Source organism: Gambusia affinis, linkage group LG19 (assembly GCF_019740435.1).
Source record: "Gambusia affinis linkage group LG19, SWU_Gaff_1.0, whole genome shotgun sequence".
Classification (NCBI taxonomy): Eukaryota; Metazoa; Chordata; class Actinopteri; order Cyprinodontiformes; family Poeciliidae; genus Gambusia; species Gambusia affinis.
This window is the reverse complement of record NC_057886.1, coordinates 11,318,236-11,338,547: the sequence shown is the minus strand read 5'-3', so window position 1 is coordinate 11,338,547 and position 20,312 is coordinate 11,318,236. Positions and strand designations below refer to the sequence as shown.

General features: G+C 40.9%; 3 protein-coding genes across 4 annotated transcripts in view; 2 read left to right on the top strand and 1 right to left on the bottom strand.

Moving 5' to 3' along the window:
- Window positions 1–1,832, top strand: part of LOC122822475 (brain-specific angiogenesis inhibitor 1-associated protein 2-like protein 1) — a 31,111-nt gene extending 29,279 nt beyond the window's left edge. Inside the window, exon 14 of the mRNA XM_044101172.1 lies at window positions 76–1,832. Coding sequence (XP_043957107.1) covers window positions 76–148 — 73 coding nt within the window. The 3' untranslated portion in view covers window positions 149–1,832. The remainder of the gene's footprint in view (window positions 1–75) is intronic.
- On the bottom strand, window positions 1,086–6,491 carry bri3 (brain protein I3). The gene is made up of 3 exons (XM_044101173.1): window positions 5,868–6,491; window positions 4,297–4,405; window positions 1,086–2,228 (listed from the first exon to the last, which is right to left on the bottom strand). The coding sequence occupies exons 1-3, from the start codon at window positions 6,016–6,018 to the stop codon at window positions 2,096–2,098; spliced, it is 393 nt and encodes a 130-aa protein (XP_043957108.1). The 5' UTR covers window positions 6,019–6,491; the 3' UTR covers window positions 1,086–2,095.
- tecpr1b (tectonin beta-propeller repeat containing 1b) lies at window positions 6,431–20,016 on the top strand. Of its 2 annotated transcripts, none has more exons than XM_044101171.1 (26): window positions 6,431–6,512; window positions 8,184–8,283; window positions 9,311–9,543; window positions 9,646–9,825; window positions 9,980–10,102; window positions 10,711–10,833; window positions 11,306–11,480; window positions 11,713–11,813; window positions 11,912–12,013; window positions 13,628–13,755; window positions 13,842–14,428; window positions 15,445–15,557; window positions 15,636–15,791; window positions 15,897–16,046; window positions 16,147–16,304; window positions 16,507–16,634; window positions 16,841–16,931; window positions 17,034–17,130; window positions 17,562–17,641; window positions 17,719–17,775; window positions 17,844–18,018; window positions 18,119–18,254; window positions 18,370–18,462; window positions 18,546–18,652; window positions 18,756–18,875; window positions 19,078–20,016. In XM_044101171.1, the coding sequence occupies exons 3-26, from the start codon at window positions 9,319–9,321 to the stop codon at window positions 19,216–19,218; spliced, it is 3,546 nt and encodes a 1,181-aa protein (XP_043957106.1). In that variant the 5' UTR covers window positions 6,431–6,512; window positions 8,184–8,283; window positions 9,311–9,318; the 3' UTR covers window positions 19,219–20,016. The 2 variants fall into 2 exon arrangements, with proteins under 2 accessions (XP_043957106.1, XP_043957105.1); XM_044101170.1 differs by lacking the exon at window positions 6,431–6,512 and adding an exon at window positions 7,859–7,996.
- Window positions 20,017–20,312: the final 296 nt, after the last annotated feature.

Below are 20,312 nucleotides of genomic sequence, written 5' to 3'. Positions count from 1 at the left end.
GTTGCATAATATCAACATTTGCTTTTGTTGCACTCAAACTTGTGTTAAACCGCGCATATTGTCTGCTCTTCACAGCGGAGGAAATCCATTTGCTACAGTCAGGCTACGACCAACTGTGACTAACGATCGCTCTGCGCCCGTCATCTGATCTCCAACATTTCCATCCATCTCCGAGCTCATCGCTTGACCTCTGCCCTTCTGATCCAGCAGTTTCTCCTGGGTCAGGGCGGAGCGGGAAAAAGGCCATTTGAATCTGCTACAAACTGATACGGTAAACCAAGTATTTAGTACCTGAACCGATGTCTATTTATGATATATAAATGTTCTGTGTCTATATTTTAGTCGGCCTGTGTGTGTCTGTGAGATTTAAATGGACACGTCTTAACTTGCACTTGAGACATGGATGAATTATAAACTGCTCACAGAGAATCTTGCGATGTATTTATGCCATTGATGTTGCTTGTCTGACTGTTAGAAACCATTCTGTGGTTAGAGAACAATACTGTGGAGGACTACTACATTTCAGGCTTTAATCTGTAAACTGTTGAAAATCACTAGACATGTTTTGAGGAAAAATATTATGTAAAAATGTCCTAAAAGGCACAGAAGGATTTGCTTTGGTCCTCTTGTACATTTAACTGATTCTTTGTTATCCAATGCCTGTTGGGCCATTTTTTTTTTGTAATGTGGACACTTGTGCCTTAATACTACATACATAGTGTAAAGTATCTTACCTGTACTTTATCCCATCTGTGCATTTCTGATACCATCAGATGGTAACTCTACATGTATGCTTTTCCATCCTTCTTATAATTTGCTATGTAACAAATAAAGATTTATTTCTTCAGTTTGTTTTTATTTACAGACATTTTCTGAGGTACTCGAGCAGTTTTATATTTGGTTACGGTACATCTGTGTTTAGACAGAAATGGTGCAGTTTACTAATTACGCATTTTATAAGGACCACAATATTTCTGTATGCAAGTGAAACAGAGGTTTCACTTGCATACAGTGAAACTTCTGGTTTAAATGTGAAGTTAAAGGGGTTTGAATAACATTGCAAGAAAAAAAACCCAAGACACAAATAGCATTACTTTTTAATTACAGTAACTCATATAAAAAGTAAGAACTTCAATCAGAAGAGCGTGCTTAGTGTGTTTCCTAACTCCATTTTTCTTTTTCCCTCATACCAGTAATTTAATTTTATTACTTATTCTGACATGAACACATTTTAAGGATGCCGCAGCGGAGGAAGACATGGACAGGGACATTCTCAGCTGATTGTCTGGCTGGGAGGAAAGTTGATTTGTCACAGAAATATGGAGGTGAAAATCTGAGGATATAAGATACTTCAGCCTTTACTCTATCCTCTAGAGGTTAAAAGAGGAGCTTGCGCTTTAACAAAAACAGTCCTCCCAGAGTAAATCCAAAGTCAAACGATGTCGTAAAAGTCGAGGGCATGTCAGATTGTGTGTACCTGAGGTCTGCATTGGCCCTGGAGAAGCTCAACCCAGCAGAATCATCATTGGACAAACTGTCAGTGCAAAATATGGCCCCAAGAAATTATCTCAACAAAAAAAAAACAGGCAAAATGCTTCATCAGGCATAAGTCCACTGTTTGAGCCAGAGAAGGTAATGTCCATAAGGTAATCCTTGTTTTTTTTTTCCTTAAATCACAGCATTATCTCAATGCCTACATGGAACATACTGAGCCATACATACATTTGAAACAAAAAAAGCAAGAGTACAAAGTTCACTAAAATATGGCGGCGGTGGCAAGCAAATAAAGGAAAATATTAAGACAAAAAAAAAAAAAAAGTTTAATTGGCTCTGACTATGAAAATAAAGAATCTGTTCAGATCCCTTAAACATCTACAAGAAAAAAAAAACTGATGGCATCTGATTACTCTGTATGTAGCAAAGGCACTGACAACAGCTGGAAACTCATGATAAAATACATCTTAAACCTGCAGATGAAAAACGGATTTCATTGACTGTAATTCGTTTTGTAATCTATCTTTTGTTTTTTTATACATATAAACTCTGTATGCGTGTGAATGAGAGAAGTGCGTGAAAGAGCTGCGGTTTGGTCCCTCTAGCCAAAGGTGGCGCCACAGTTGGGACACCTCCTCTGACGCAGAGCAAAGCAGAAGAGGATGCCCAGAGGGAAGAAGAAGATGGCACACAGGATCCCCAGGCAGGTGAAGTCGTCCTCAAGGACTCCAACCCTGTGGAAGAGATGGATTGATGGCTTCTGGTGTTTTGAAAGGAAACAGTTTTAGCGTTCTATGTAATCATGTGGAACAGGAGGCAGCAAACTTTACAACTCAGCGAGTCAAAGTTGTCCTCTTTGGTTTTGCTCAAGACAGTTTGCTCCAAGATACAAAAACTAATTTGACCTTCTAAAAGAATTCTTAACTTTTGAAATAACTACCATAGAAATGTAGATAACTTTTAAAATTATAACCTATTATAACACCTATTTGGTTTCTTTTTTTAAATCTAAGTCTGTTGAAGATCCAGTATGAAGTGTCCTACAAAGTACACAATAAACTGTATCAGTTTTTGTTTAGATTTTACAATACAGAAAAACAAACTGACAAAAAAAAGTAGTTTTTATTTTACCTTTATTTGCACAGGCTGCCTTAGAGACACTCAACATCTTAATTTACAAGAGACCTGTTTTGATTAAAAAAAATTTACTTTCTATTCCTAATTTATTGAAATAAAAAGCAGGGAAAAATAAATTTATGCCAATCTCCTTTGTAAGTTCAATTCATATACAGTGCTAAAACCCCATCGGGGTTTTAAGTTTGGTTTTTGTTATATATATATGTGCATATTAAGTTTGTCCAAAAAGTGTTAGAATTTAACAATAAATGCCAAATTTGTAAAGAAAAGTAACAGAAATTTAGCGGCAGAGTTGAATATCCAAGTTACAGACGTTAAAAACTTGCAGAAATAAAACGTCTTGTTTATTACATATCTGTTCCCAATCAACTTTGACCCAGAGTGACACTAAAAAAAAAAAAAAAAAAAAAATACAGCTAACTGCATCTTATGACTGCAACACAACAACCACAGTGGCCTGAGGCCTTCGCAAGAAATTAGAAGACAGGAAGTGAAAGGCTGAGTTTAAAAAGGTCCAACTTATAAACATAAGGGTGTTTTAACGTGAATAACACTTTCCCTCAAGTTCACTATGAATTTAAGAATTTGTTTTGACATTCTACTAATTCTACTTTGGCGTACAACTCAAGCTAAATCACTCAAGCTCACTCCGGTTGGATAGAGAGCTTCTGTGAACATCAATTTTAAGAAGTCTAGCCACAGATCTCTCACTGGGTTAGCTTTGACTGGCCTCTTCTAACTATGTTTTGATCTAAACTGTCCTACTGTAGCTCTGGATGCACGTTAAGGGTTTTTCTTCAGCTCCAAGCAGATTTTCCTCCAAACAGTTTCCCCACTGACTCTGACCAGCTCCTGGCTATGTGGCCAGTGGCTCTCAAGATGGCAAAAGCACCAACTAGCATTGGATCGAAGGAAGCTTTTCAGGAAACACAAGTGAAAAGTCAGATTTAAAATAGGTACAATTTATAATCCTACCAAGTAAAAACTCTGTTTTGAGTTGTTTAAAATTAAACTATTGCCATGTTAAGAGTTCCAAGAAAGTAGTGTACGTTTGGTCTATCGTTGCGACACTCCGTTTCCTAGTAGTATTTGTAACGCTAATGTCAGAAATAAAAACTATGACTGATGCTGCTCATTATTTTTGTGATAATTTAATAGGAAAACGAAGCTCCACTCTAGTTTTAGTTACATTAGTATGCCGAGCTTCAGACGCAGCCAGACTGGAAGGAAGTTTCCTGGAACAAACTGATTACGTTGTCATGAACCAATCAAAGGAAGCGTCCATCATGCCTCAGTAAGGAATGTCAACTACAACCTGTTTGGTTTGTTCCAGAAAATTTAACACCACATGGTCATCGTTCCATTTTACTTTCCCATCCGTGTGACTTGAACCCCGTAGCTACCTTTGGTCCTGTCACATGTCCATGGGGCGAAGTCAGCTGACTGATAGGACATTGACTCACCACAGTGAAACTCCCAAAACTGAAAGTCATCCTCACTCATCTTATCTACACTGATAGCTTCCTGATAGGTGAAACGGCAATAAAAATAAATAAACACAGAACAACCACGGCAAACTCAGTGAGCGCATGACGCTCTGCATTGTTCTGCATGAAGAATGGCTAGTTTGGAGTTTCAGACACTTTGTTGTTTGTGGGTCCTCACCTGCAAGCTGGGCAGCCTCCCACCACCACTACAGAGGGCTGGATGATGGCATAGGTCGATGTGTAGGGTTGCTGGGAAACAGCGGGGCCCATCTGAGCCGGTGGGTATCCTGGAAGGCACCCCCCAAAAAATGTGTCACGTTATCATTTTGTGTTTCAGTTTGTGTCGACACGAATTAAATTAAAATAAATAAGAGAATCTGGACTCGGATCTGAAGTAAGGCATTCGCTTGACATTTAATTATATGTGTTGCTATAAATCCACTGTTATTCATAGAAAGTTATTCTAAAGGTTTAATCAGCTACAGATTCTCTGTTGGGATGAAAGTAGTGATTTCCATACATTTTAGGATCATTCCCATTTTACCTCGCAGCATAACTTTTAAACAACAATCTCATTTTTAAACGATCAAAAATATGATATGGTTGATGAGTTCTTAATTCGGAGGCATTTCATGAATAAGAAAAAAATTCAGATTTTTTTACTTGAACTGCAAATTACCAAGGTGATCCAGCAGGAGTGTTTGATTACGCTTCCATATTTTGACACGTGCCACTTTGTCAGTTTTTTTTACTTTTCAAAACACATTATTATAAATTCACCATTTAAAAAGGCAATTAAATATTAAATTCATGCCACTTATTTATAAATTTCATAATGTCTTTGAGTGTAGAGTTGGGTCATATTCATACCCTTGTCAAATTTAAAATATAATAAATTTTTAATCGAATAATATTTTAATTTGAATGCGTTTCTCCTGATAATCTAATTTTCCCTTAGTTTTATGTTGGCTATAAATTTACTATCTGTATATCGATGAACCTGCACCACATTTCCTCTTTGATGTCTAAAACTCGATCCGCTAATCAAGTATAATAATCAGGTACTTTAAATTAAAAATGGCAGCGTGTGTTAACTGGACATCTGGAAACAGTCAGGCTCATTCCAATTTAAAAAAAAGTCATGTCTATTGTTTCTGACCCCTTGAATGCAGGTCAGATTGTGCTTTTGAGAACTTTGACACTTTAATCACTTTTACAGCTACGCGCACACCTGCTGTGTGATGACGAGTTGACACAGACTGGTTTAATCTACTAGAAAGGCGGTAGCTCAGTGGAAAAAACAGGAAACTTCATGCGATTACAAGAACCAGGAGTTTGTTTTTTGTGCACTTCCTGCATAGAAGCCCCGCACTCATACAATCACAGTCAGGGAATGGCTTCCTACCTCACATTACTAACGCATTTAGAAAAAAAAAAAACAATTGCGCCAAACATAAAGCGTTTTATTTTTTTAACCTGAGTAAAGGTAATTTAATAGCATAGTTTGCTTATCTTTAATTTATTCTAATAGCAACATAATCATTTCTGTTCACAAACTGCGCATGCGAAACTTTGAATCGCCTGGTAACAAAACCTTCATAGGCAATTTAAAACCTTTGTAAAAGGTTAAACAAAACGTGTTCGGGGAGAAATAAAGCCTTGTTTCCCTGTGAAAGCGAGCAGCAGTTAACTATCCCTCCTGGAGAGTTAACTTTCTGGTCAGTGAGTGGAATAAACAGTGCTACTTGCCTGGGCCATCCGGGTAGTGGTAGGGCGGAGGGGCCGCAGCGGGGATGGCTCCGTAGCCGTGTGGCTGCTGCGGCGGGCCGTACTCATGCGCCCCCGGAACGGCGTTGTAAGCGGGAGGTCTGTCCTGAAGGAGAGGTTTGTTGTCCACCATCTCACCCGAAGGACCGTGTCCTTATCTCGTCTTTTTATCTTGCTCCTTAAGTGAACAAAATGGGAGTAACAAAAATAATTTTGACTATTTGGCTTTTGTCAATCAAAACGCTGTGAGATGCTGGCGGAGGCTTCGTCGCGGAAAACACAAAGAAAATACGCTGCGCAAAAATGAAACTTCGTCTCTCTCCATGCGCCAACTTTGTCTGAAGCGACGCAACAACCCCAAATCTTCACCCAATGTCCTCCGTTACAACGGGAATGATCCGAGTTGTTATGGAAACGGCTAACTTAATTCCATTTCAGTGTTTGAAGTTGGTCCATCGGTGCCCAAACAGCAGCTATGCACCATGGTAGCACCTAAAAACTCAGCTAGAAGTCAGAAAAGCTTTTGCTTTCTGTCTGGATTGTCACAAGAGAAGAATCATGTGACGGGCTGCTGTTGCGCCTCTGCGCATTGAAAGGCTTCTTAAAGGGATAGGACACAAAAACAAAGTATGTATGGCAAGCCATATACATACATATTTAATGTATTTAATGCATACTTGTAAATGTTGCGAAACCAAAATACTTGACGATGGCCATATGTATATATAGTCTATCCCTTCGCAAGGCAATACACTGATATATATGCATTTCTATGGCAGACCCCAATGATACCTGTTATTAAAGATGTAGAATAAAAATAAAATCAGCTTGCCATATAATGCTGCCTGCAGCGCACTGCAGCGCCAACCCCTTCATCACAGAGGACAACATTGCCTCCTGTCGCCAGCTGATTTTAATAACAGCATTTATTATTATCATAGGAATAATAATCAGCTAGTTTATCTCTTAAAACATCACCTACTTCGTTTTCATATACTCATAATATGGAACATCGATGGGTTCATATAGTTTATTGAACCAGAGGATGAGACTATAAGGGAAATAACCATTAAATAACTACAGGAGAGTGTACACAAATATAGTACGTTTAATCTCTAATGGCTATAATATTTGATAATAGTTACTTTTTATCATTTTTGTTTTAATATTTCACAAGTTATGCTGTTAATACGTGGACAAACACTTATTCCTCAAAATTTACAAAACTTACAAGTAATTTTGTCTCTTTGAAGTTATACACTAAAACAATGTTAACCTTCTTATTGACCTACTTTATGGTCAGAAAATGTTTGGACACTTTTACATTTCTGTTTTCAACTCAAATAAGTTCCACCTGTAGGTTCAGTGGACTTCATTTATGAGAGGAAATCAAAGGAACAAAACACAAAACTTGGATCTTTTTTCTATTATAGCCCCCCTTTGCACGGTTTATTGTAGATTCTGAAAGTTTGAGATTAACTCTGTTTATACTTAGCATGTAAATATTTCAAATACTTTAAATCTTTTGAAGTCATGGTTTCCAACTTATTTCACATAAAAGTACATGGTGAATAGATTATTTGGTGCCCTTTTAAATAGTTAAACGTCAGTTGTGACGAACTCTTTCACCGCTCACATGATAGCCACAAGACAGTAAGGATCAATGCTATGTTGAAAATATTTTTTGCATTAATATTGTGGCATAATAGTTACAGCAAACAAAATTCTTCAGCCTGTATATTGATCAGAAGATTAAGTGTTTGTTTGTTTTATGGTGTTTTGTGACACCCTGGTGTCATCTGTCACCAAGCCTTGACCTTCAATAATTAATAACCCACCGCTGAATAAATTATTAAAGCAATCCCACTTTTCAGTAGCGGTGAGAGTAAAAAATACCAAGGGCCTTTGGTTTGGACCAATCAGAGAGAGGGATCCCGGACTCCCTGCAGCGTTGTATCCAATCACAACAGCACTTCCTCCATTTCCTGTTATGCGTCCAGAGTTGGACAGGACAATCCTCTAGTCCACAATATGAAATAAATTCCGCTCTGTGGATGAATGACGCTAGGTTTTTATTTGTTGTTTCCCAGAGGTGTCGTTGATGAGCATGCGTAAGTATGTTTTGTGTTTTTGACCGTCCCTGCAGGTTTAGGCCATCTGTCTGCAGCCGACTGACTGAAGATGTAAACTGCTTATAGCCCACTTTGCGGCATTTCCATCCTATCTATGCATCCCTGCATCTTTGCGTGGCATTTGTGCACTTAATGCTTATAAACATTGCTTCTGAATGTGTCGCAGGATGGGTCACGCAGATGGCAGCTTCTGCTGTCGCACCTGATGTCATGACGCTATTGGTATTTCCCATGACAACCGTGTATCGGGTCCAGTAAATATTCAGGTGGGCTGCTGTTTGACACCCCATACTCTACTGTGTATACCCCCCATGCCTGTATAGAGAAAAAATACCTCATGGATCTGCAGCTAAGTTTAGAATAGAAGTTCAGTGGATGGTTTAATTTAAACATGTTTATTCAAATAAAGGCCCAATTGAACGGATAAGGCTAGCTTTGCTATAGTGATTGTTTGTGCCCTAGCGGATTAGTATCAGTCGATAAAGCAACTGTCAAGTGCACCAGTCAAAATAAAAGCATGATTTCCGGTCTGGACTTTCAAAATAATACCAAATAATTTCGTCCTATTTACTTGGTGCTGTCAACAAAATTAACGCTATTATTATTATTATTATTATTATTATTATTATTATTATTATTATTATTATTATTATTATTATTATTATTATTATTATTATTATTATTATTATTATTATTATTATTATTATTGCTCAGTCACAAGTTAGCATTTTAAAATACTTAGCTGAAAGCATTACAAAAGCTTATGGAACTTACACATATCCCAATGTCTCAAAGAAGGCAGTCACCTGTATAATAAGAAAGGTAATAAAACATAACTTTGATTATGTTTGTGAAATTCTGGAAGCTAAACTATGCTTTTGAGCTTGCCTATTTCTGCTCTTGTTCACCGAGGTAGATGTATATCAAAGGGAAAATAAAGAAGAGCATTTCAGTAAATAAGATTTAAATGGATTGAAATATGTCATTCAAATTTAGTAAACTAAGTCTATGAAAAAGCTATCTACTCTGTGAGCTGGGATCAAAAGGTGCAATGAAGGTAATCTGCTAATGAGAGCTGCCAAGCCGGGAGAGAAAGAGAGAGACTTAAAAATTGCTACATGAAATTTAAAGGTGCTGCTGTTATCATCACATGGTCAACGTTTCTGAAGCTAAATTTAAATTGAAGGAGATCTAATGAGTGTGTAACTCACTGCCATTCCTCACTATCATGAAACTTTAACCACACATATTATACAGCAAAAAGCCACGAGTGCTGTCCTCTGTTTCCGTTAGGAGCCACCATGCCTATCACACTGCTGTGGGCCGTGGATGTGTATGGTAGAGTGTACAGCCTCTCCACAGCTGGCCAGCGCTGGGTCCGCGCTGATGACCTGCTGCTGGAGCTGAAGCGCGTCACTGCAGGCAAGGGACGCTGCTGGGGCATCGGGTGCGATCACCACATCTATCTGAACATAATGCCCAGTGAGACTTCCATCCGCTACCGGGAGGAGACCTATGAGAACCAGGTCAGCCCAAAAGATCCCGAAACAAACCCTCTGTATCTTGACTGTTGGATTTATCTAAATAATGCTGAGACTTCTTCTTTTATCATGTGTGTTCACTGTCAGAGATGGAACCCAGTGGACGGCTTCACTGACGTCTTGCTGCCCACCGACCGCTGGCCCTGGAGCGACGTCACCGGGATGAATCCACAGCCACTCCACAGCTTCCAGCTGCCGTCCCGCAGCTGGGAGTGGGAAGGTGACTGGTATGTGGATCAGAGCTGTGGAGAACCCAGCCAGACTGGGGTGAGAAATACCTGAAACCTTAATCAGTATTTTGTTTCCTCATACATAGCTTATTTTTTTTTTTCTTTTTTTACTTCTCTTTGAGGGTTTTTTAATTAATAAATGGAGTAAATCTTCGGCCTACACCAAGCATTTTGTTTCTCTCCTTCTGTAGGGCTGGGAGTACGCTGTGGATTTTCCAGCCAACTTCTCCCCAGACAAGAAGTGGAACTCCTGCGTCCGCCGTAGACGATGGATTCGTTACAGAAGATACACAGCACAAGGCACATGGGCAAAGGTTAGCCAAGCTATGACTGTATGTGTGCAGTTGTTAACAACTTCCACAAAGGAGAGTAGAAAAGGAAGGTAAGGTATTTCCGCCATAAAACACAATTGTTAATTATCCATCTCACATTATAATCCCTCAAATTCCTAGTTAACTTCATGCTAGCGATAATGGGATTTTTGTGATAAACCGGCACAATGTAGCATAATTGTGAAAAGAGAAAAATATTTCTAACCAGATTCCCTTTCATTGTGATTGAGAAGAACATGCCTAATAGAGCATGTTCTTCAAAATATTCACTGTGTTTTTCTACACAACTTTAAATAGGACCTCTTACTTCCATTTCTTTTAAATAATTTTGTTCTTGCCAATCTTCCATGAAGGTCAGATTTATAAATCTGACCTTCATTCCTCCATACCTACTTCATTTTTTTTTTTTTTCTCAGTACAGAAGCATTAATTAAGAGTTTTATAGTATATATTTTGAGTGCTGCCTCACTACTTTACTTACTAATATGTGGCTATTTATTTAGCACTTTGCATACCAAGACAAATCTCCATGGCGACTGTAAGTTAAAGCTAATTAGACATTTTGTAAGGCTAGTACTGTCTCCTTGCAGATCCCTTTGGATGACCCTAAGAAGCCCCCGCTGCCACTCTGTGACATCAGCTGTGGTGGCTGGGAGATGAGTGACCAGTCAGGGAGGTACCCATACCTCTGGGGCGTGTCACAGCAAGGGCAGGTCAGTCACAAGGTCACAGCAGCTGAGGTTTTATCTTTCTGACACAAACCTATACTTTCGCTTTACGTTTTAGGGGAATTATTAGCTTCCCACAAAACCTATAATATTTGTTTTTTTTAGTAAAACAAATCATCTCTGAGAATGTTTGCTTCACTGACCATGGTTTCACTGTGGTTTGCAGGTTTTTATCAACGCATAGTGAATATTAAACGTCATGCATCACTTTATTGAGAAGGCATGGCCACAAGATGGCAGCATAACTTCATATGAACCACAAGGCCTGACTACTAACTTTTCTGACCCAAGGGAACTAATAATTGTGATTTTGCTCAATTAAAAACATTTAATACTTTAATAAAATGCAACATGTAATTGTTGGAACTGAAACCTAAGATCTTGATTTCATGCCTAAATCCTGTTTACCAAATGTGATTGGATTTAATGATCTGTTAAAATGCCTTGTGCTGCACAGGTGTGGTTCAGGGAGGGAATCCACCCCCGAGTGCCAGAGGGTACCAGCTGGGAGGAGGTGGAGGTCCCCAAAGAAGTGGCTCAGTTATCAGCCGGCCCTGGGGATCTTCTGTGGGCTTTGCTGTGGGATGGAAACCTGTTGGTTCGTACAGGCCTCAGTCTGGACAGCCCAACAGGTACGCCTCACCGTGGCACATACTCCATCCCTGAGTGTAATCGGGTTTTTTTCCCCCCTATCATTTCATTTGAGAAATGTCATTTTAAACACTTTTATTAGAAGCTCTGTTAATTATTTTTCCATTGGAGTTCTCTATTAAAGGGTTGATATTATAAGTGAAATGTGACATTTTGGTTTTATGGTGCAACTTATTTTACGGAACATTGTGCATTGTGTATGTTTTACCGTAGGTACCTCCTGGTTGGAAGTGGAGTCGCCCTCAAAGGAGGTGGAGGCTCTTCACGTGGCCGTCGGAGTCAGCGTTGTGTGGGTGGTCACAAAGGACTATAAGGTAAACCTGTGATTACATCTGAAACGATCTGAGTAGGTTTGGTTTACCTGTCAGCTACGTGTGTGGACTGGAGTGGTTGTGTGTGTGTGTGTGTCCAGGTGTGGTTCAGGCGTGGCGTAAACTCCCACAACCCCTGTGGATCTGGCTGGATCAGTATCGGAGGGGAGATGATGATGGTGGACGTGGGACTCAATGACCAGGTTAGAGGAGAATTTTTTGTTTTCACCTGGGGAATGCATCTAAAATAGTACGTAATTACAATTTGAAAGAAAAATCTTTGTTTTGACATTTTTTTCCCCAAGTAAAAATTTGAAAAGTATGATTTAAATTTCTAATTGGTCTCTGACATACACTATTTAATATTAGTCATATTTAATGTGGGGCTCGGCTGTGTGAGCCTTTTGGGAAGACTCCAGAATCGGGTGATAAGTCTGAGTGGTTGACTCCATAAATCCAGGCTTTATGGAGGAGTTGCTCACTGATTAATTTTCAACTTTACTGTGGAACTTTCATGGAGATTAACACTTCAACACCAGTAAAACATAATTTCTGCAGCATCATGGAGATGCTGTTCTTTAGCAGATACAGTGGAGCGGGTCAGGGTTGATGGGAACATGGATGACACTAAATATTAGGCAATCCTGGAAGAAAGCCAGTGTGAGTGCTGTGCCATAATTATATTCATAATTATATTTTTTGCATCCCTCTGCATGAATTTGGGCCGTTTAGCAAAGACAGAAATCCAATTCTGTATCTAGAGACAAAAGACAGTAACAGCTGTAATTGTAGCAAAATGCAGTTATGGAATCACAATGCCTAAAAACAAATACACACCACACTTTTCAGATTTTTGTTTTAATGGAAAGAAAAATAACTCAAGCCTTCATCCTTGTTGTTCCATTTTACAGTTATGTGCTTCTCTGTGTTGCTCTGTGACATAAAATCCTAATAAAATACACTGAGGTCTGTGGGTGCAACATAAAATGTGACTTGTACTTCTTCTCTTTGTGTGCCTATAATAGAATGAAGCAAGCTTAAAAAAAAACAAGCAGAGATGCCAAAACACATTATTAAAGCTTCTAAATATATTTCTACAAGTTTTCTAACCTTGTAGGTTTACTCAAACTTTTCTCTTTCCACTCTGGACTGTGCCTCTCCGCTGCCTGATCCACCTCACTGTCTGCCTGGATCTAGTTTCAGGACAGCAGAAAGTCTTCACTCCGTGTCTCACTGCTGAAGACTTTGCTTGCGCTGCAAACCCGCACCTCACACCTCCTCCCACCTACGCCTCCCCCACCGCTCCCAAACCTCTCCTCAGCCCATTCCAACCCCTCTGCCTCTCTTCCCGTCAGCAGCACTGTAACACGAGCACAGCGTGTCGCTCTGGCCAATGTCCCCTCAGCAGTCGCACCTCAGGGTCCGGCCTTAAATATCCCCAGACTGTATTCCCACTGGCCTTACATATGGGAGACTCCCTAATTAGAAGCTGGCCAAGGCGTCGTCATCAAATCCCATATTTCATGTTTCAAGGTTTCAGTTATGGGGATGGCTTAACGGAGCCAGAACAGGAGTTACAGTATATGGCCTTATAAAGTAACAGCTGCTCTGATTGGCCTATTGGAAAACGGTTTGATTAAATTGTAGTTTGTGGGATTACTTGAGGTGAATTGATGAAACAGCTCATTAAATAAAGAACACTTCACTGTCTGTGTTTAACAGGTACCATATGACCTTTGTTTTGTTTTTGTTTTTGTTTTTTGTTTTTTTTTACTGCTGTTCTTCCACACAGATCTCTCCTTGTCTCTGTCTGTTAGGTTTGGGCCGTTGGTGAGGATCGTGGGTTGTATTTTAGGATGGGTGTGACCCAGGCTGAGCCGAGTGGAAATGGCTGGATCCCTGTTTCTGCCCAGTGGGGCACCAATAAAGAGCTTATTCCACCCAGGTCTGTAGAGTAACATCAACTAAGTCTCCACTAACTCATACCTGACCTTAATCAACCCGTTATTACTCCCTTTGTGTTTTCATAAGGGATGAGTGTGAGTTTAGTGGCCACCCGGCTGAGACTTCACAAGGCCCTGCACCAAGTGGCGCTGATTCAGACTCGGAGTTGGGTCCGACTAACTCAGAGCACAGCGCTACTCCTATACTGGAAGCAGCAGCTCCCTCTATCGTCCCATTGGGGGGCGGCGACACATTTGCACCTCCTCAGGAGGTAAAAGAACCGTCCTCAGCCTCTCAGCAAGATGCTCCAAAAGCATTCATCCCAGCCAGCGACAGCTTCATCAACAGCCTGGTGTCAGACCGCGACCGAATCTCCACAACGCAGCCGTCCATCACCGAGATGCCGCAGGAAAACGGCGTGGAGATGCCTCCAGCTCCGGTGCTTCCCACCCTTCCAACCACTGGGCACGACGTTCCCTTTATGAACGTGGACCTAGAAGGGGCGGGGACGGCTCGGAGCGCACAAGCAGCAGGGTGTTCACTGAGCGACGTCCTGGGAACCCTGGAGAACTCGCAGTGCATCGGGGAAGAGGATGGACCCGTGTGGGCTTGGGTGTCCGGTGGAGGATGCGATGTGGATGCAAGTTCCCGGATCAGCTGGCTCAGTTCCACAGGTACATGGATAACCAGTCTCTGAGGCTGTATGATGTTGGGATTGTGATTCCTGAATGGGAATTATTATAATGATAATCTGGTGTGATAAAAATTTTTTACAAAGAAGCAAAACAGGGAAAAAAAAATTCCACCTAAGTTTTTCAGTATTTTGTCATCTTTAAACTAAAATGTGGGTTCCCATGCTGTAGATCTGCAAAAAGTAACATTATTGTGGCGAGGATAGAAAAATTGGATAAAAAAAGAATTAAAAAGCCAAGTTAATTTGTTTTCTATCTCCTTCATTTTGACGCCCCATAAATAAAATATTATAACATTTACATTTAAATTTACTTTCATCTAAAATCTGATAAATAAAACATGTGTATCATACAGATTAAGAAAAGTGTTTAAAAGAAATAGATGCAGGATTTCCATTAAAAAACCTAAAAACAGACAATTGAGCCACTGCCCAGACCAACAGGGGTCATCCAAGAGTTGTTGACTTCTCATGTGGAATAAACAGGTCAGACAAAAGATTTTCACATGTGGGTTTTGATTGGCATTTTGGTAAATGGCAAATTGAAAATGATTTATGGCCTTCTGAATAACTAATGACTTGTTAAAATAAATAATAAAATGCTGTAAACAGTAATCATTTAAAAGTAAAAAATGTTTTTTGGGGTTAAACATTTTGAAAGAAAGATTGAGCAGCTGCCTTGCATTCTGCCAATTCTGGGAATCTGTACTTCTCAAATTTTCTTTTTTAAGATTTTGATGCATTTGCTTTGTTTTTGAAATTAATTTAAAACAAAAAAAGCCAAAGACATTTGAAAGACCTTCTAAAGGTTTGAGAAACCTCTGAGCAAGACGAGGTTAAAGGATTACAAAAAGGTCTACCTGCTTTGACGTGAAACAAAAAGAAAAAGGGGATAACTGAGGAATTCTGCAAGAGATCACATCTGTAGGTGTTTCGTCTGTCCTGGTTGTTAAGGGTTTCTTTTATTCGAGTTCTTACACCTCTGCATTTATGCACCAGGTCCTCTCAATAGTTCCCTGTCTCTGACTCCGGTGCAATCAGCAGCCTGGAGCGAGCAGCCTCAAAAGCAGCAACATCAAGAGATCACTAGGAAACCTTTGGAGAGAAGCAACGTAGGTAAAATAAAAGTTGTCTTCCTTCTTGCTGTAGGGTGAACAGATTCTAATTATTTTCTCCCGTTTCCTTACCAGTCGGTGTGGGTGCGTAAAGGGGCATTGCGCTGGTGGAGAGACTGGAAGCCACAGCGCTGGATGGATGTAGGTGTTGCTCTTGAGCAATCCACCAAGTCAGATGGGAAGAAGGACAGCATCTTCTTTGTCTATTACACTCAATATGATGAGAAAAAGGTTGGTTTTCATGTGCCGACCTGGTTTAGAAGGAAGGGCGGCAACAAGAACAAGACCAGAAGTACCAAATGTATAATTACCGACTCACTGTTGATGCATGTTCAGTACCTTCAGGTGTTCATAAACGAAGTGACGGCGCTGGTACCGGTTCTGCAAGACTGCCACTACACCTTTGCCGTGTACACAGCCGAAAGAACTAAGCAAAGATGGCCACTGATACTGGCAGCGCCATCAGAGAAGGAAATGAATGACTGGGTAACACTTTTGTCATCATGTAAAAACTGATGAAACAGATGGGTAGAGCATTGCATGTTGAGTCTCACGCAGTCTGTCTTTCACATTTATTGTCCAACAGCTGGAGCTGCTGTCAGACTGTTGCTGTGAGTGGCGAGGGATTGCTGGGGCTCCGACCAGACAGGCGCTGTGGTCCACCACCTCCAAGGGAGACATCATGGTACACGAGCCGCCCCTCTCTTTGGAGGCTGCGGCTCACCCTATGGCCTGCGACCTTATGTGAGCCAGATACCAAAGGCTGAATTCTGTTCCTCTGCTTTGCCCTGAGATTCAGTGAAATCCTCGTGGCCTTCATTTCCAGTCTTTGCTTTTTGTTTTCTTACTGAAGTGTCACCAGATAACTTGTCGCCTGTCTCTTTGCCACTCTATGTACTAACTGCTGGGACTAACGCTGGATGCGTGCGCCTGTACGCTGCTGCAGGTTTTGGTGCCAGATCCCAGGCCACCTGCGCTGCGTAGAGTCTAACAGTCTGGGGCTGGTATGGGGCATCGGGTGGGACGGCACTGCCTGGGTCTACAGCGGGAGCTTTGGGCAACAGCCCAGCTCGGGTAACATATGTCCTCCAGACGGGAACATTTCCTGCTGATTTCTGGAAATGCTGCACTAACATTTAGATCATTTGCTAAAAATTTTCACTGTCTTTTACTGTTGTTATTGTGATCCTAATGGGAAATACTCCAGCATCCAGCTATTGAAGCTTTAGTCTGTGGATAAACAAATGTGAAAATGACCTTGTGTGTGTCTTCTGCTGCAGTCAACCCTGAGATTCACTTACAGACTGATGTCAAGAGTGTACATGTGTATGAGAATCAGCGATGGAACCCAATGACTGGTTACACTGACAAGTAGGTCTTCTTCGTTTTACAGATGTTTCAAATTATTGGCATGCATTAATATTACAACCCAGTACATTTTTCATGATAAATAAACACGTTTCAATCCTACAGAGGACTTCCTACCGATCGCCACATGTGGAGTGATGAGAGCGGCCTAAAGGAATGCACCAAAGGCAGCACAAACCCTCCGACCCCTCAGTGGTCCTGGGTAAGAGGACTCCCAACGTTTCCTCCTGAAATGTTATCCCGTGTTTACATTCTAACAGATATCATCAGCAGTTTGGGAATGTTTTGGCAAGTTTGCAATTTTATCAAGCAAATGTGGGGAAAAAAAATAGAGAGAAGTGGAGGACAGATGTTTGTTTTTTCAATACCCAAAATTCATCCATCCATCCACCTATCCCTATAACCATTCATCTGTTTGTCTATCTGTCCACCCCGTCATCCTTTTACTCATCCTTCCATCTGTCCATCCTTACTGATTGATTTTTGTAGGTTTCGTGTTTAAATCCTGGGCTGTTCACAAATATCTGTCATAAATTCTAAGTGAACATTAGGTTTAATTCTTTACAAAAGAGGCAATTTAGGACTAGAAACTAACGATTGCTCTCTGTTTGCTCTCACTTCCTGCTGCTTTAGGTGTCGGAGTGGGCTGTGGATTTCAGCGTTCCTGGAGGAACAGACAAAGAAGGCTGGCAGTACGCTGCAGACTTTCCCACGTAGGAAACATTTATTTCTCGAGGTTTGACTACAGGAGAGATTTTAGCCATTTGTCTGACTTGTCCCTTTCCTACAGGACATTTCACGGCCACAAAACCATGAAGGACTTTGTGAGGCGCCGGAGATGGACAAGGTAAGTACTCGCCTTCCTCCAGTTTGTGAGTCTGTTTCCATGTTCACAGTGACCTGTTGGTCACACAGGAGGTGCAAGATAACAGTGAGAGGTCCGTGGAAGATGGTGCCACCGATCCATCTCAGCGACATCTCTCTGATGCCGTGTCTGGCCCAGAGCAAAATGGAGCAGGTTCCCTTGTGGGCCCTCAGTGACAAAGGAGATGTCCTGTGTCGGCTGGGCGTGAGTCCTCAGAACCCCGCGGTGAGAAATCTGCATTTTTAGATCACGTTCTGAGAATATATCATCTATGAATTATGGATTTGAGGGTCAGAATTTCCTGGAAGTATTTCTGCTCCCATAGGGTAGCTCCTGGCTTCATGTAGGCACAGATCAGCCGTTTAAGTCTATCTCCATTGGAGGAGCCAATCAGGTGTGGGCCATCGCGAGGGACGGAGCTGTGTTCTACAGAGGATCCGTGTCTCCACAAAACCCTGCAGGTCAGTTGGACATGAAAGCTAATCTGTGGGTCAGACCTAATAAATCAATGAAACAGAAATCTAGGTATTGAGGATTGAGTTCTGGCTATCTCAGGTGCTTTTTCTCGCTCTGTAGGAGAATGCTGGTACCACATCCCCTCTCCTCCGAGGCAGAACCTCAGACAGCTCTCCGTCGGTCGGACTTCTGTGTTTGCTGTCGATGACAACGGTGAGTTTTCATTTGATCTGGTTTGCTTTGCGTCTTCAAACTACCGAATAAAGAAATCCAACATGTTGACTGATGTCTTTCAGGTAACCTGTGGTACAGACAGGGCCTCATGCCCAGCTACCCTCAGGGCTCTGCGTGGGAGCTCATCTCAAACAATGTCACCAAGGTGACTGTGGGACCACTTGACCAGGTACACACTCACACTTAAAATAGCTATTTTATCTAGAAGATGTCAAGAATACCTTCATCTTCACCTAACGGCAAAACATTCCATCTTTTTTTTTTGCTTCAAGGTTTGGATCATCGCAGACGGAGTTCCAGGTTTTCCTACTGAGACTCCTGGATCCGTCTGCCACAGGCTGGGTGTGGGGCCCATGACACCCAAGGGTCTGTCCTGGGACTACGGCATAGGGGTGAGCTGAGGCTTTTTTTAATTTTTTTTTTACTTCATAGTTTCTTGTCAAATCACTTTATTTAAACAATTGCAAAAATGAATCATATTGCAATCATAAACTTGTAACCAAGCAATATAGAGGGATACAGCAAACACATGGAAGAAGATGTTTTATGTTCTGAAAGTGTTTGTCAATAATTCTCCAAGTGTTTGACTTGCAGGGAGGATGGGAGCACATCAGTGTGAGGGGAAACTCAGCGGAGCCTCTTCGGGGGCCCGCCCCTCCTCCTGGCGGCCCCTCTCGTAGCCCCGCCCTCCAGCGACCTGCGGCTCAAGCGAACGGGAGAGCCGTGTGTGTGTAGCACCTCTACAGTCCCTCCTTAGCCCCCCGGCCCTCTTTGTGCCTGGAAATCCGTTTGTTTCCTCGGACCTATTCTTCATTCCTTTCACGTAAAGGGACTGCACAATCGTAAAACAGACTTTCTGACTAAGCATTTCGGTCGGATTTGTTCGATGGATGAATGTTACAGCAGGGTTGATTTGCACAAGAAGAAATATCTCAGTAAGATGGAGGAACGTAATCTACAAAAAAAATAATAATATGGCTCTCTTGATGTCTCTTACGACTTTTTTTTTTTTTTTTTTTCCAAAACAAAGGCAAATGCAAGTTGATCCGACCACTGGACTGAAGCAATAGCTTGTATGCATATTTACAGCCTCCTGTGAAAACCTGGGAGGGTGAGATTTTATTTAAGGGCTACACTTTGTTTTTTAACGAACATCAGTGTAACCTGGTTTTTAATTTTACTCTCATTTTTGATTGACTTACTCATCAAAACTCTGTTTGCATTTCATTTTAAATTATTTACTATGCATTGTTGGAATACGTTTCCGTTATCTTGTCCGGCTGTTTGTGGTTGCAGTGCTTACAGACAGCGTGTTTTTTTTTTTTTTTACTATACAGATTGAAACATCTCAGTCTTTACCATCAGAGGATTACCTCCCCACCCTTTTGCAATAAGTACATGTTCCTGTTAATACACACACCAATTCATAAAACAACGACCGTGACTGTTAACACCACAGCGGCTGTTGGCGTCATCATGATGTTATAAAGGGTATTGAGATGTGAAATAAAGACTTAAAGTACTGTTCTATCATTTGATGTCATACTGTTCTTCTCAATGGAAAAGCAACTAGATTTGAAGAGATTCTCATATTTTGCCTTTTTATTCTGTGCTCATTTAAATGTAATATTAAAATACAATACGTTTTAGTCTAGATGATGGTAAGAGATAACTGGCCCAACTCCTACAGTTTAATAGAAATTCCATCCAATGTCAGCAAAATGTAGTCTGACGGTATTTGAAAAAGTTCAAATAAAAGATTGTTTTTTTATGTATAGTGAATATACACATGCGGCTTCTACGGTAATGAGGCCTGGTAAAAAAAAAAA